General features: G+C 37.0%; 1 protein-coding gene and 1 long non-coding RNA gene across 2 annotated transcripts in view; one reads left to right on the top strand and one right to left on the bottom strand.

Moving 5' to 3' along the window:
• LOC131987220 (uncharacterized) overlaps positions 1-5,847 on the bottom strand; it is a 47,726-nt gene extending 41,879 nt beyond the window's left edge. The window contains exons 1-2 of the long non-coding RNA XR_009395743.1: positions 5,709-5,847; positions 1,591-1,690 (exon numbers count right to left, since the gene is read on the bottom strand). This is a non-coding gene — a long non-coding RNA (uncharacterized LOC131987220). The remainder of the gene's footprint in view (positions 1-1,590; positions 1,691-5,708) is intronic.
• LOC131987218 (actin-binding protein WASF3-like) lies at positions 5,437-15,510 on the top strand. Its single transcript, XM_059352403.1, has 9 exons — positions 5,437-5,610; positions 8,571-8,735; positions 10,860-10,994; positions 11,091-11,244; positions 12,104-12,221; positions 12,321-12,505; positions 13,479-13,700; positions 13,792-14,096; positions 14,194-15,510. Exons 2-9 carry the CDS (start codon positions 8,603-8,605, stop codon positions 14,349-14,351), a joined length of 1,410 nt encoding a protein of 469 aa, XP_059208386.1. The 5' UTR covers positions 5,437-5,610; positions 8,571-8,602; the 3' UTR covers positions 14,352-15,510.
• The last annotated feature ends 208 nt before the right edge of the window (positions 15,511-15,718 follow it).

Below are 15,718 nucleotides of genomic sequence, written 5' to 3'. Positions count from 1 at the left end.
CTGCTGGGTAATCCGGCAGATGGCCACAGCAGCGGACACTCCAAGCGCGGCTGGCCACTGCAGGGGTAACAGGGAATGTCCGATCAGCAGCCACTCTTCAGCCATGGGAGATGTGGAATCAAGATTCTTAACTCCCCTTAGCAACGCTGGGAAACAGAGCCGTCAGTTTAGATCCATCAAGTTTCTACTTAATCTCGCCCACCACTTTTTTCTCTCCATTTTCTCTTTTTTGTATCTTTCCCTTTTGTTGTGGGGATTAAGCCAAGTGGTAAAACAGTGATTTAATGATCTTTCCATGGCTATGTGCACCACTTAAACCATGAGACAAACAAGCTGAGGCATTCTAAGAGTCACCCCCTCTAAAGGCGGCTGTTCAGGAACTGTGAGGCTTTTGATACGGCCTTAAGCTCCGGCTGATTATTTTTCCCACTGTCGTGTGATGTGCTGCACACTGCTATGGGAAAATTTAAGGTTTTGTGTTTTGTAAAGGCCCATTGTAAACAGGATGAGAAGAAAACTGTTGGGTAAATACTTGATGATAGCTTTATAATGACAAGGTATGGTGAATTTTATTGACTTTTTAATGCAGCAGAGAAGCAGTACTGTTAAATCATCACAATAGAAAATCATTTGAAAATAAGGTAAATAACTATTTTTACAGACATAAATGTGCTTGATTTCTTTAATCAATGAACTTAACTTCAGTTTTGAACAGACTACTAAACAAACCTCCAAAAATATATATGATATAACTGAAAGCTCCCAAAAAAAGCAACAAGTTCTCACAACCCTTACAACCACATATCTTAGTGACAGGAGAGCAACATGTCCTCATACATTAACATAACGGTCGCAGTGTTACACACCGGGGTTAACATTGTCCAACAGTTTCAGTATGATTAGCTCTCGGCAACAAAACTATGTGGTTAGGCTAAGAAAAAGATAGTTTGGGGTAAAATAACTACTGCCAGATGTGAGGTTGTTACGTATATGACGTAAAACCTGACGCAGCTACGTAGTGGTTATGCACAACAGTTAATGCACAAATGTTTTTAATAACGTTGACTTTTGGTTTCACTTGACATGAGCATTATTCTCCTGGGCCATAGTCCAGTTTGTTTAATTCATCAACCACCACTCCTGGTGGACCACCTTAAGTGAACCTTGTTTTTCTTCATATGTCGTGACTTCACTTCCACCTTTGTCATAATTACTACAGCCACTAGAGGGCACCGCCTAACAGTAAAGGTAAATGTTCTAATAATCTGCTGTACAAATGCCATAAGGTGGAAGAAAAGCTAATAAGTAGACCTCGAGTTCAGTTGTGAATATTACTATGATTATTATAAACAAGTTCCAGAATAATCTGCAAATCTTAATTATAACAGCTATTGAGGCAACATGACAGAGCAAACTTGACCATGTGAATTGGTTGAAAGATCTTTAAAATCTAGGACCTTGGTTTGGAAATGCTTGTCATATCCCCATTTACGAACGAAAGATGTGTTTTTTTAATGGCAATAGTTTTTATAAATGTTTTTACAAAAACGTTAATGGATTATTTGGTTCTTTTGAAAGAAGATCTCTTACCTTGGATATCTAGTAGTAGAAGAAACGGACTCAACAGGGTTCTCAAGTGCTGCTCCTTAATTTCGTCTTCATCACCCACAAAGCTGATCAGCAGGATGAGCTGATGAATGAAAGAACATGTTCATTTAAAGATATTTGTCTTCATGCAAGCCTGTTATCATATATTTCACTCGACAAGAAAAACAAGTCAAGGAAATACATACATTACATTGATTGAGAATTTATTTGAACACAAAATAAAAGACGAACATTTAAAAACAAACGAACAACAATACATACAAGACGACAACACAAAACATTACATCAGTCAGTTAGGGCAACTCCTGTCAAAGATTAATACATATTCATAGAGACGTATATCAGATTGGATCACTTACAGCTGGCTTTAATTACATAATTAGAAATTCTTACAGTCATCTAAAATGACATCTATGTTTAACCAACATAATAACTATTCAAATATTCACATTACCACCAATACCCAACAGATGGCACCAAGTTAAAAGTGAAGGGGAAAAGTTTGACCATCAGAGGACCAATAATGGTGCCTATTGACAGACAAGTTAAATATTACAGACGTGTCATTTTTACATTACCTTCCAGTTTCAGTGAAGTTTGAAATGATTAAAGTATATAGGACTCAGAAAAGACAGATGAACAAAATGTCCATAGTCAACACTGAGATGTCCTCACTTGTAGTCCCGATGTATCAAGCTTAAAGAAGGCTGCAATCTACATTTTCCCTAATGCAATTTATACAATTAATGTTAGTATATTAAATTACGTCATAAGGGTTATTTTCTCAAACTTTGGAGAGCTGCCACCAGAGTCTCAGAAGACAAGGGTTGTTGCGGGATAATCTAAGTATAAACTTTCCATGGGAAATAGAAGGAATTTATGGGAATTAACAAGACATAACAGGAATGCAGATAGAAACAAACCATTTTCAATATCATAAACAGACATAATCCTTCAATTTGCCAAATTAATCCATTAATTTGCCAAATGCATACAATGTGAAATGTGCAATGTGGTTAGTTAGCCATCTAGCAAGTTAACTAATGGGGAACGGTGCCAATAATATGGGCTGTGTGCAAACTTGGGGTCTAAAGTGAACAACAAATCTACACAAGAAATGTTTTACAATAAACAATGAATAGAAACAGATATATTAAAGTTACTCAAATTATAATTTGCATGTCCAATCAAGCTGCTTTACACATAGTAACAGCTAGGTAGTTAAAACAAGTTATAAACTGTTTTGTTGTTTTTTTTGCAAAATATCATTTAAATACAAAATATATTCATGCCAGTATTTAATTGAGCAACTTGTACTCCTTGAAGTAGGGCTGGATGAAATGGCCAAAATATTTTTTAGACTTTTTTTTTAGACTGTCTCAATTTAGACAATGTATTTGTATATCAAAATATCTCAATTCATTATTCAATTATGCTATTTCCGCTGAAAGACAATAAATGATCACATTGCATTATTATCTAGCCCTAGTCACGGTTAAACTAAACTTTAACTGTCCCTTTCATTAAATGCTGGTACTTAAGCAGGGCTGTCATAGATACCCAACTCCAAAGACAAACATTTCCAACACAATAAATTAAGCATTTAAATTTTTAATGACTCTACCAGACATGGATACCTTAAGTAATAAGATCCCAAAATCCCTTCTTCCTCTGTGGGTGCTTGTCTAATTATAACCATTTTGCTTCTAAATGAAGTTTACAGACAAGAAGACAATGTGTCTCTTTCATGATTTGGAGTTAAATATTTAAAATCGTAAAGCTACACATTAACAAAAACATGAATGATTTATACACTGTTGCTAGTGACACAGTTCAGTGTGTGTAAGTGTGTGTGTTCGGCACACACTCAGTGGGTAATAACTGGCAAGGCATTGGCAGTGATCAATATGGAGGAGGACTAGAAAGCCATAATAGGAGGACAAATATCAGAGGAGAGGCAGTCTGTGTGTAATGGATGTTGGAGGTGTTGGGCCTGTGTGCAGTAAGTGGGTAAGCTGGTGGTTGGCCACATTGTATGAAATCAACAGGGTCAATGACGGTGATAATGGGGAGGGTAAGTACTGTATTGGGGTTAATACTTCTGAGCTGGCCAAGAGATTATGGCACTATCTAAAATATGGAAGACCCCTCAGCATAAGGCTTTGCTCCAAGGCTCAACAGCAAACTGACATTGTTGAGGGTACATTTAATGGAAAATATTAAGTCTGTTTTTTTTGTTTAATTCGTTTTGTGCACATAACTTTACTGTACATATGCAATCCAATGATCGGCCACGCTGCTCTTTCTTTCACTGAATTTGATTTCCTGCACCTGCCTTTTGACGGGAAAAATATGCATCCCATCATCATCATCATCTGCACCCTGATAAAAGTCTTATGTGTAAGCTTCTCCTCATGAATCCCTATCACTTTAAGGACCGAATTTTACTCCTTACATTCGAAGCACTCCACTGTCTGGTCCCACCAGAATAATTTAACATGTTGGAAAATACATTTGGAGCTGGTTAGCATAGCTTAGCATAAGGACTAGAAACCAAAACATATCTGGCCTAGTTCTTGAAAAGTCTTTAAAAAGCCATTATTTGTCTTTAACTTTTTACCGATGTTATAACTTTGATTTTGTGCTTCGTACACTTACTTCTGTTTTTACTGTCTCTTCAATCCCTCTTTCCCCCTTTACTCTTCCTGTAGCACACACTGTAACTTCTGTTTTGAAAACTACCCTGTAAATGAAGTGCTTTTAAAAAAATGCATACTCAGCACTCATGCAAATAAACTTACTTACTTTTCACTGACCTCAAATGTAGATTACAACAACATTAGTTGCATTAAATGATAATTCTATGAACCAAGCAATACTCTGACTTACAGTATCATGGCGTGCTATTTATTAAGATTTAAGCCCCCATATCTGGGTTACACTAGCCCCTCCTGCAATCCAGATGATGCCATCTGTGAGAAAAGAGCAGTGTGTTTATGTGTGTGTTGCTTTCAAATCTAACATTGAGTGTCTCTTTACACTATTAATGCAGGTCATCACAACTAAATGTTAATAGACCAGAAGGAACTGACATACTACTGTTAATGGCCACAAAGATTGTTGAAAACAAAAATTGAAGAACTGTGAAAGTTTAAAAAGAAATACTGTACTAAATAATACATTTTTTATATCAGCCGCAATACACAAGGAACAATTATGAGAGTACATGGGAGGTTTCAGAACAAGATGCACTTTTGAAGCTAAAAGTACTTAAATTAAATACAAAATTTAATTAAATTTTCGTGCTGAAACTGAAGTGAAATAATCAATTAGTTGATCAGCAGATAAGCTATCAAAGTCAGGAAAACTAGCTCTCTGCAAATGAGGATTTGCTTCAGTCTGTTCTATTACACTATAAACTATTATTGAGTTTTGGAGTCTTGGACAGTGAAGTCATTGAAAAACTTAATGTTAGGTTGTTGGGAATGATGATTGACATCAATATTTTTATGAATACACTCACCATTAAATTGATTGAGACACAAACCAAGAAGCCCATTAATCAATAAATTTAGTGTTCAGCAAAGCACAGCTTTCATTGATTAGTTGATAGTCTTAATTATTAGAAGTTGTCACATTAATATCCAATTCATAGAAGGCAACTAATGACTTGTAGTCCACAATAATAGGACTACATCCAGAAATAAAACGCTGGATGTCAAACGGCTGCCATGATGGCTGTGATTGGATGACAGGAGTAAATCTGCTGTAAATCCCCTCATGGCTCAAGCTGTGATTTGGATCAGAGAGATTTGTTTTCAGAGTGAACTCCGCCCTGCAGAGATGACTACTGTCAATATCCAACACAGGAGTGCAGCAGGCCAGCGGAGAGTTTGTTTAATTTGGATAAAACTGCTTGGACCTGACGTTAACTGCTCCTCTCGACGTGCTGACGTAAAAAAATAACGTCAACTAACAAGCTAACGCAACGGAAACTCTATGGTAAGTCACTTAAAAGCAGTGTTTTTCTAACATTTCTGGTGCCACTAACATGTTGTTGGATATCTAAATGTTTCGTTTATGTGTATTAAAAAAGTTACCTGCTGCTGTCAAACAGAATTAACAGCTTTGTGATTAACAACCGCTTCAGAGAAACTCCAAACAGAGAGTACTGTTAAGCTAGCATGTTCGTTGCCGAGTCACATTTTAGCGCCCGCGAAGTGGATTCTGGGAAATTGATGCTTGCGTGCCGCCCGGAAAACACGAATTTTATATTTTCATGTAGTTTTGAAAATATAATTACTATGTCAGCTGTGATTTTGTACGACGGCCACATTAGCTTATAGCATTACATTAACCTTTCCTGGTAACTTTATTCTTCTTTCTTTTTCAATGCTTTATTGAAAATTACAAAAACAAACATTCCTGGCACGTTTTTCACAGTACATATCTTGCATAAGTGTAGAAAGAATGCTAGGTGAACATCAATCAACAGTAAAACTTATAATAACATCAATATTGTAAATTCAGAGCAGTTGAAATAAAAATGAATACAAAAATAAATAGACAAAATAAAATACATATAATACAGTCTAAATGTTATTTTCAATAAGGGGGATTCAAATTAGTATTAACTGTTCATTTCAGTGGGAACATTTTTCAAGATATCATATAATTTTTGTGCCTTTGTTATTGTTAGGATTTTTAGAGATTTTAAGTACAATTTAAATTCATTCATGAAAACAATAAATTTGGGCGATGATTTCATAACTCTATTCTTGTGGATGAAAAATTTTGCTAAACAAAGGAGTACGTTGCAACATAGTTCATCGTTTTTGTTTTGCAAAAGCATACCGTAATTAATTAAATATTTTCAACTTTAATCTTGTAATTGATTAAATATTTACGACTTTATTCTTGTAATGAGGTCGATATTTGCAACTTTAATCTCGTTATTAACCAAACTATATTATTTTTACAGTTTATGTGAAAGGCTGGGCGATTTTATTTATATAGCACATTCACTTTTCATTTTTTGTTTTATTGTCCCTTATATGATGACGTGCATAACTGATTATTTATTAAATTGTCATCTTTTTGTCCTGGCTAGATGGTTACGACAGACCTGATTTATGTTTTAGGAAAGGCCCTTTCTTTTTTGGCAAACTTTAGTTGTAAATCAAAGGAGAAAAGACAAGCTGTTTATTTGTGATTTTGTCATTCACTCCAATGCAACGACTACATGTTGTAGTCATGTGAGTTCATGTGGTCTTGGCATCGGCAGTTTTTCACACTAACATCAAATCAATCAATCCTAAAAGAAGAAAAAGGCATCATGACATCAAATCATTATAAAAGTACATTTACATAAACATAAAGTTATGCAGTTGCAATGTATGAAATTAATGCTAATTTAGATTTTCGTCAAATGGCGTGATAGACCGAAAATTATTTAACCTTGATTTAAAAGTATGAGCAATTGCATATGCATAATATATGCAAATTAAAGCTGCATAATTGTAACTAGCCTTCTTGAAGAACAATTAATTGCCAAACGCATATCAGGATATATAACACATTAAAACAGGGTTGTTGTAGAACTGTAAATGGTAACTGTACAGATAATTACTTTACTCAAATGACTTTAAGTATCAGGAACACTATATCAGTCTGTGATTCCTTAACTCTCACATTGACATAGTTTCGACTAGTCTACAATATATTAACTGAAATTCATTCATTGCTTACCCATCTACCATCTGCTTAATACACAGGTGAAAACTGCGTGCTGTGGTTCTTAGAAACTGAGGAATTGACCCTGGATTTCATATGGTGCTTTATATTTATTTAAAAATGCTGAATAAATCTATATGTCCTATAGGGCGGGGCGGCAAAATTGTGTATCCTGATTCAGGTCATTTCATAACTCGATAATGATACCTATCACAACATAGCATGGTAGTTTAATATATTTTCAAGGATCAGAGCATAAAGCGTTGTCCGAATGACATAAATATTGCCGTTTTATTGTCAGTAAAGCAGCTCGAGGTACTCAGCTGGGTGATCAAACATTCACTGGCTTTCTGTGGCCACGGTGCATAGAATAGGAAAATTATGGCAGTTGTGGTAAGTTGATGTTCTTATTGTTGCTACTGTGCTGGCTCACCCCTACCTGTAATTGCTGGCAATCACTCAATCCTTTGTTTCAACTCCATGTAATAAAGGAGTGTAAAGTGACTTGCAAAATCAATTAAAATTTGCCACCTGTATTGTCTTTGCACCTCTTTTATCACATTAGGCTCACTGAATAAAACAGCTGTTGCTGAGCATGTTTAATCCTTTAAAAATACCCAATAACATACAATAGGTGCACCACTTTGATAGGTGGTGATAAATTGTGACATTCAAACAGCAAGTGACCCAATATTCAACACAGCAAACAAAATCATAAAAAGTTTAATTTTGATTTTGATGTTGTCCATTTCACTTTTTAAACTAGTATAATCAAAACACAAGGAGAACACACCGCTGACTTGAATAGGAAAATCCGTTTGGTAAAACAGTTTTCAAATTCACTATTTGTATATTTTATTGGCTGTTCATTGTATCTGACACCTGTGAAAATAAAGAGAAAGTGCAGAAATACTAGAAAACAATAACAGTACAGAAACAAGTGCAGGCATTATATTGGTATATTATGCAGCAACTGCTATAAGGTTTTATAATTCACAAAAATAACTTTGCTCTTATGTCTGTGTTGAAGCTGCTGTGACACTGTAATTTCCTATAAAGGATTAATAAAAGATCTATCTATCTATTAGACTGCATACTTAATGCACAGATAAGTGTGACCTGCATGCAGATTGGATATTTTGATATATTATGGCTATTTGTGTGAGTTGTACCCTGCAGGTTGTGCTGTTGTATCCAGTGAGCTGTCAGAGCTGTCCTCTGTCCTCCAGCAGGTGCTGTGGCCGCGATGTGAGAGGGGGTCATGCCTTTGGTCAAGAGAAACATTCAGCCTCGGCACCTGTGCCACGGCGCAGTGCCTGATAGGATTGGCAACGAGCTGGAATGTGTAACCAACAACACGCTGTCCGCCATCATCCGCCAGCTCAGTAGTCTGAGTAAGATAAGTTTCTCACTATTGGCTGTTTATATCAAAGCATGTTCTTTAAAGTTCGGGTAAAGCAAAAAAATATATGTTATCTGAGTTTTCCAGTGCGTCATCGAGCCCTGATTTTAGACATGCCCAAAAAATCCTGATCACAGAAATGGGGGAAACGGTTTAATTGTTTAACTAGTTTTTAAGTCTTTTTACATGATTTCAGATATTATTTAGTAAATTGTAAAAAAAATGTTTTTTTTATACAAACCTGTGATTTTACTTCACCTGGACTTTAAAGTGGATTATAGGAGGGAAGCGGTCTGACCTGTTTCAAGTTTTAAGCAAAATTACCCCAAATTCTTTTAAAACAAGTCAATTAAAAGTCAAGATATTCTGGATGGTAATAGTTAAAGCAACCAGGAGGTTGTTTGTCATCTGAGTTAATATTTTAACCCCATTTGGTGAAAGACAACACAAAATCTAGCACATTTTCATTTCATCAGAAGCTTTCTTGAGGGTTTTCAGAGGATTTGACCATGACATGTTGTCTTACTTCTACACTGTGTAAGGAGTGCTTACATTTTCTTAATCTATGGAAGGGGATTATCAGAAAACAATTATCATTTATCCCAATGTCACTTAATTTTAGGTTTCTTACAAGCCAAAAAGCACATTAAAGGCAAATTATTATTTGTTTATTAAATCAATGATTACCTGTTTGAGAACTAACTTCTATCTACTGTGCACTCTTAAGTAGCTAATTTAGACAGAAGCAGAGTGGTTTGAATAGTTAATGATGTGTGGAATTATCCTTATAAGCATTGTTGTGTACGTGTGACAGTTTATGCATTGTGAGACAGAGAGAAAAATGTAGTGGAAAAAGACTATTTTTGGAGCAAATTTACTCCTGGACATCTGGCCCGTGGGTGCTCTGATTAGTGTGTGTATGTGCGGATTTAGTGAAGTTGCAGGAGCTTAGAGCTTACAGTAAAGCTTTGTATCCCAGGCAGATAAGACGGAGAGTGAGTGGGCGGAGACACAAACAGAGGCAATCTAATGATAGCTTTCACATTAAGTGGATCTGAGCTGTTTGAGGTGTGCCATTAATGCTGTCATACGCAGGGACCAAACACTTAATGCATGTGTGTAATCCAGAGAAATAGACTGCAGAATCATCATAAGATATAATATTTACTGTGTCATGTAATGTGATACACTTCTTTCTTCACTGCAGAGCTGTGAAACAGCTTTCTATGTTTTAACCAGAGCCCAAATTGCACCAAAAAGGGTAAAAGGTGTGGGATATATTCATATTTGTACTAGGGCCGCACATATAATCAAATCACAATTGCACATCCCTCTCTGTTTTTACCTGTATTTTGTGTTTTTTACCTGCACTCTCTGTACTATTCCTACTGTTTTTATCAGGGACTTGATAGTTTTATTTATGTGTGAATATTTAAAGTTTTATGTGTGGGATGCCTGGGAAACGTTTTCCCATTTCCCACTGTACAACTGCTGCAAGATGACGATATAGATTTTGTAATTAATTGGATTGAATATGGACTAGTGCAATAACCAAATTGCAGGAAGGTACAATATTTGTTAAAGGCAAAATACTTTCACGATTAAGTATTGTGCTGCAAGATGTCCCAGCCAAGAAATTGTTTACTACAGACTTAAGAAAGACTTGTTTTAAGTACAGATCACACCATGATCATTTTAAAATAAAAGTTTCAATAAAAAATTGAAAAATTATGGAAACAAATATTCCCTCCAATATAATTTATCAAGTATATTGCATATTGCAATCACAATTGTTTTTCAAATAATCGCAATTATAGATTTTTTCCCAAATCGTGCAGCCTTCATATACTAGTGTATCTTGTAGAGGTGACCCTGAATAGTCACAAAGTCAACGATTAACGATTCAGTTTAAGTAGTCTCACAGTTGAATAATTGAAAAATTTGGTTATGAAACAAAAGATGATTCTATTCTGGCGATATGAAGTGCTGACTGTCTGATTTTACATAGAATTCCTTGCCTTCTACTCATGTGGACAACAATCAGAACTGAGTACTGGCACTGATATTAATGTCTCTTTTTCATCATTTAAATTTCTGTTCTTTGCTCTGGTTGCAGGTAAACAAGCAGAAAATGTTTTTGGGGAGCTTTTTAATGAGGCCAACACCTTTTACGTGCGTGCCAACTCTCTCCAGGACCGTATAGACCGCTTGGCCTGTAAGGTCACCCAGCTGGACTCCAGCGTGGAGGAGGGTTAGTTCACTGGAAATCATCTATTTGTCTACTGTGTGATTTTCACTCTCACATGCATTGTATTAAACTTTACATCCCTGTTTTACTGTTTGACAGTGTCTCTTCAGGACATTAACATGAGGAAGGCATTCAAAAGCTCTGTTGTCCAGGACCAGCAGGCTTTGTCCAAAGACAGCACTCCCAACTCTGTGGCTGAGATGCACGACGGCTGCGACCTGCCTCCTCCCCTCAGCACCCTGACTGCCTACAGGTACTGCATGTGATGTACAAGCTACTGTTAGAAAAATTGCATGAGGAAACCTTGAAAATTGATAATCTGTCACCAACAGAAAAAACCTCACCATTTTTCTGCGCAGTTCGTTGATGGGGAAATGAAGAGCTGGAGACGTCCAAGTTTCTCAGTTTAACATAGTTTTATTACAATACGTCAAAAAATGTGCACTATACAGAGAATCTCCAGGTTCAAAAACTCAAAAAAAATGTCCCTGAATACAAACAGACGTGTTTCAGTTCGTGAAGTCTGAACCACGACTCTCTCCCTGAACCCATTAAAATACTAACATTTGTTTACAAAACATGCTGGTCGATTTCCTCCAGGAAGTCCCGCCTTCTTGATCGCTGATTCGCCAGTTTTAATTAATACAACGCCACCTGGTTGCTTGCTGCCCCAGACAAGGCCATCCTGACGTGGCCTCTTCTCCAGAACATTCAACAAAAACCTCCTGCCTTGTTATGTCTTACAAAGATATTATGTCTACAAAGCCAAAGGATTTTCACTGTCTCACATAGATTCTAAAAGTCTAAAAAATATGAAACAGACAATGAAATATATGTTATAACATTAACACACAAACATAATCATTGTATCAAAATCATATTGCCTGATAAATATAAATGCATAGAGAGAGATATTACACCCAAGGTTTGACCTTTGATAGTGACCTGCGTCACTCATAGAGACAGAGAACAGAGACAGACAACAGAGAAGCAGAAATCAAGCATAAAATCATTTACCAATATAGAAAATAATCAATTATTTTAACACTAGAAACTCCTGAACAGTTAGGCTACATCTCTATTCCATGTGTGAAATTGTTTTTCAAATACAGAGAGGATTCCACTGATGCCATGAAATTCTACTCCGACCCGTCATACTTTTTTGACTTGTGGAAAGAGAAAATGCTTCAGGACACGGAGGACAAGAGGAAAGAAAGGCGGAGGCAAAGGGTGAGAGCACACTCTACTTCTCTACTTCTCCTGTTTTATTTCACATATTCATTTGTGGGTTTTGATGTCCTTTCCTGTGCCTCCACCCACCTTACACAGGAACAGAAGCGATGTGTGGAAAGCAGCACCCTTCAGCGTGAGGTCAAGAAGGTGAGGAAGGTGAGGAGTCGCAGACAGGAGTGGAACATGATGGCCTTCGATAAAGAGCTTCGTCCGGATCACCGCCATCCGCAGAGTCTCCGCCGAGGGGCGTCGTCTGAGGGCTCGCTTTCCCCAGACGGCAGGTTAGTGCTTCTTTTCTGATAGAAAGTAGAGGTGCAACAAGGGAATTTTTTAAAATGGAGTCAACATTTAAAATGCCACAAATGGCACAGTTTTGGAGACATTTTACAGTGATAACTTGCTCTTTCTTATACTGAATATTAGCATTGGGCCATATAGAGAAAATCAAATATCAAAAAAACATTTGAGCCAGTGCCTCAATATCGAGATTGTATAATTGACTTGGTGCTTTCATATTTTTTTTTATATAGAGATTTTTAATAAATATTCATTAGAAATGTGGATATAATGACCAAGTAGGTAAAAAAAGAATATATAACAAATATCAGTGTCTCGTAGCTTCAGAAAAATGATATGACATTACTGTAATGCAGCCTTTAAAACCATAAAAAGACAATATTTAGTCTCATGTCACAATATCAACATAAAAATATATCGCCCAGCCCTACTGCATGTGAAATGTTTTGAGCTAGTTTTATATTTACTGGAAAGTCATGCATGGCTCATGTTCTTCCATAATGAATGAAAAAATATTAGGAAAATATTGTAAAAAACAATTAAAATATCACATGGATTGTTCTGATGACAAGTGTTCTCTCCTCTCTGTCCCTGTTCCCTCTCAATTTTTAGTTTTAAACATTGAAGACAATAATCTTGAAAATGTATTTAAAAATTAATCTGTTATATGTGGAAACATTATAGTCAAGACAAAAAGCATTTTTTTTGTAAATTTTCAGTGGAAATTAAAGGCAAATATTTGGAAGAATAAAATCGGAGCTGTGCTTTAAATGGGTAGACATTAAAAGGAGACTCCTTTTCTTTTAAATGAACAGGGCCCGGTGGCTCAAAGAGCAATGTCTCTGTTGTGTAAAGCTTCAGTTTTGATTTTATAACAATAAATCCACCATCTGGATATGTGAATGCATCTGTATGAGAAGCTTTCAGTTTTTTTTCTGTTTTTCATTGTTTATCCAGGCCTGACCTCCCAGACTACCCCATCCCTCCAGTGCCTGCCCACGCTGCTTGTAATCATGCCAAGTCACATGATTATGTGCCCGGGAACGCACACCCCTCGCCACCTGTGGAGCATGAATACCACAGCATTGATGTCAATTACAAGAGGGTAACCTACGCCACAGCAGAGCCTCACCCCACAGACCGAATGAACGGTTCAATACGTCCACCTGCGGATTACAAGTACGTTTTTGTTGCGTAATCAGAGAGAGTATTCAATTTAATATTTCTTTTTCCACCACAGCATAATCCTCTTTCTTTTATTGTCCACCAGCTCTCTGCCGCCGCCTCCTGTTCCGGGCCCTCCCATCCCGTCAGCCCAGACAGCCTTTGGTTTTCCTCTGGGTGCCCTTCCACCAACACCACATAATGGAGTTCTGCTAGTAGGCCCGGGCTACCCGCTCCCACCTGTACCTCCTCCGGGGCCACACATGTTCCCTCCTCCCCCAGGACCCCCACCTCCACCTCTCCCTCCCCCCGCTGCACCCTTACACCTGGCAGGATACGGGGAAGGCGGTAGAGCTGAGAATAAACCTGTGAGAGACGCTAGAAGTGACCTGCTGTCTGCCATACGCATGGGTGAGTCAGGGGTTTTTTTTGTCAGATAAAAGCAAACATGATTGTATAAACTATAACCTGGACGTGACAGATTGTACTGTATGTGTACCATCATTAGGCATCCAGCTGAAGAAAGTCCAAGAGCAGCAGGAGCAGCAGAACAAGCGGGAGCCGGTGGGGAACGACGTGGCCACCATCCTGTCCCGGCGCATTGCGGTGGAGTACAGTGACTCTGAGGACGACTCTGAGCTGGATGAGAACGAGTGGTCAGACTGACCAAACACAGTGAAGTGCAGAAAATGGCTCAGGTTTTCTTTTATTGTATCCTAACTGCAAATCAAGCAAAAAAAACTAAGTGAACCACTCTTTGGCTCCACCTAGTGGACTCTAGGTACTAGCCCATCGCTGCCAAAGCACCTGAACTTCATCCTGTATTATTCATGTGCTGCCAAATGGCCAAAGGAAATTGTATAAGAAATTCTTCTGAAACACATGACTTTGCAGTGACGAACTGTGTAACTACATGTTTAGTTTCCTACCACTGATGAAATGTGAGTCGTCAGTTTTCTCACAGTTTGTTCTAATAAACTGTCCTCTCCTGAACAGACTGGCACCTTAAACACACTATACCCATTCATGAAATGTAGAATACCATGCAGTAGACCTAAAACTGATGTCTCAGTTCTAGGCCCTTTCAATGAAGGCATTTTGACATGTCGCAGTCGGAAAAACACACTCATTAATAATTAAATGATTGGCTGCATTCCATTTAGCTGCTTCAGTTTCAGGATCCTGGTACTGTGCAAGCTGGCTCATTGTCACAGCTTACCAGGACACTTAGACATAACATAAAGGAAGTTAAAATCTCCCTTTTTCTATTATGACATGTCAAAATTGTGTAGGAAAAAGGGCATTTTATTTATAAATGAAACCTTGTATTTAAGCAATCATTTAATCACAAAATTACACATCCCTGATGATATTTTGGACTAAATGTGCTCTTTCCTATTTTATGTTTGATCAGTAATTCCATTCAACATTTTGTAATTGCTACCTCAATTTGTGACCATTTCACTTCCACGCGCCCAGTCTGAATACAGTTTTGTTCTGCCAATTCAATTATTATTTTCTGTGATGTGTTTGAAAATGTTGACAGATCATTTAATTGTTTTCAGTATTAGCTTAGACACTGTATGAATCAACCTACCAAAATAACATACTAAGGCTGATCTCTGATCCTAACCATGTCCTGAACACTTAATATGAATTATTACCATCAAAACCTTCTGTGAATCGGTCAATCCTAAAACTAAATATGGAGCTTAATCTCAGATCAGATGAACCTTGAAGGGTCTTAAATATATCGTCTTCAGTGATTATGTTGTCTTAAATTGTGTGTATGTGACCTGACAATAAAGCATTATTATTATCACCATCATCAACAAAATCATGTTATGACTGTCTGCTCCTTTACTAGTTTCTTCTTTTTTTCCTCATCATTTTTTTTTTAACTAAAACTCTCAGATACAGAGATCCATAATCCTAACCTAAATTTAAAAAAAAAAAATTATGACGTTGGTAGTATTTTAGTTCATATGCAGAAGCCTGGGTCTGAAATTATTTTTCCACAATTTTGTTTTGTA

The sequence above is a fragment of the Centropristis striata genome, chromosome 15, assembly GCF_030273125.1.
Source record: "Centropristis striata isolate RG_2023a ecotype Rhode Island chromosome 15, C.striata_1.0, whole genome shotgun sequence".
Lineage (NCBI taxonomy): Eukaryota > Metazoa > Chordata > Actinopteri > Perciformes > Serranidae > Centropristis > Centropristis striata.
Note: the sequence above shows the minus strand (reverse complement) of the source record. Positions and strands in the feature narration are given on the sequence as shown.

Coding starts and splice junctions, on each gene's coding strand:
- LOC131987218 (XM_059352403.1), top strand. CDS start 8,603: ATGCCTTTGGTCAAGAGAAACATTCAGCCTCGGCACCTGTGCCACGGC. Junction 8,736..10,859: donor CCGCCAGCTCAGTAGTCTGA/GTAAGATAAGTT, acceptor CTCTGGTTGCAG/GTAAACAAGCAGAAAATGTT. Junction 11,245..12,103: donor AGCACCCTGACTGCCTACAG/GTACTGCATGTG, acceptor TTTCAAATACAG/AGAGGATTCCACTGATGCCA.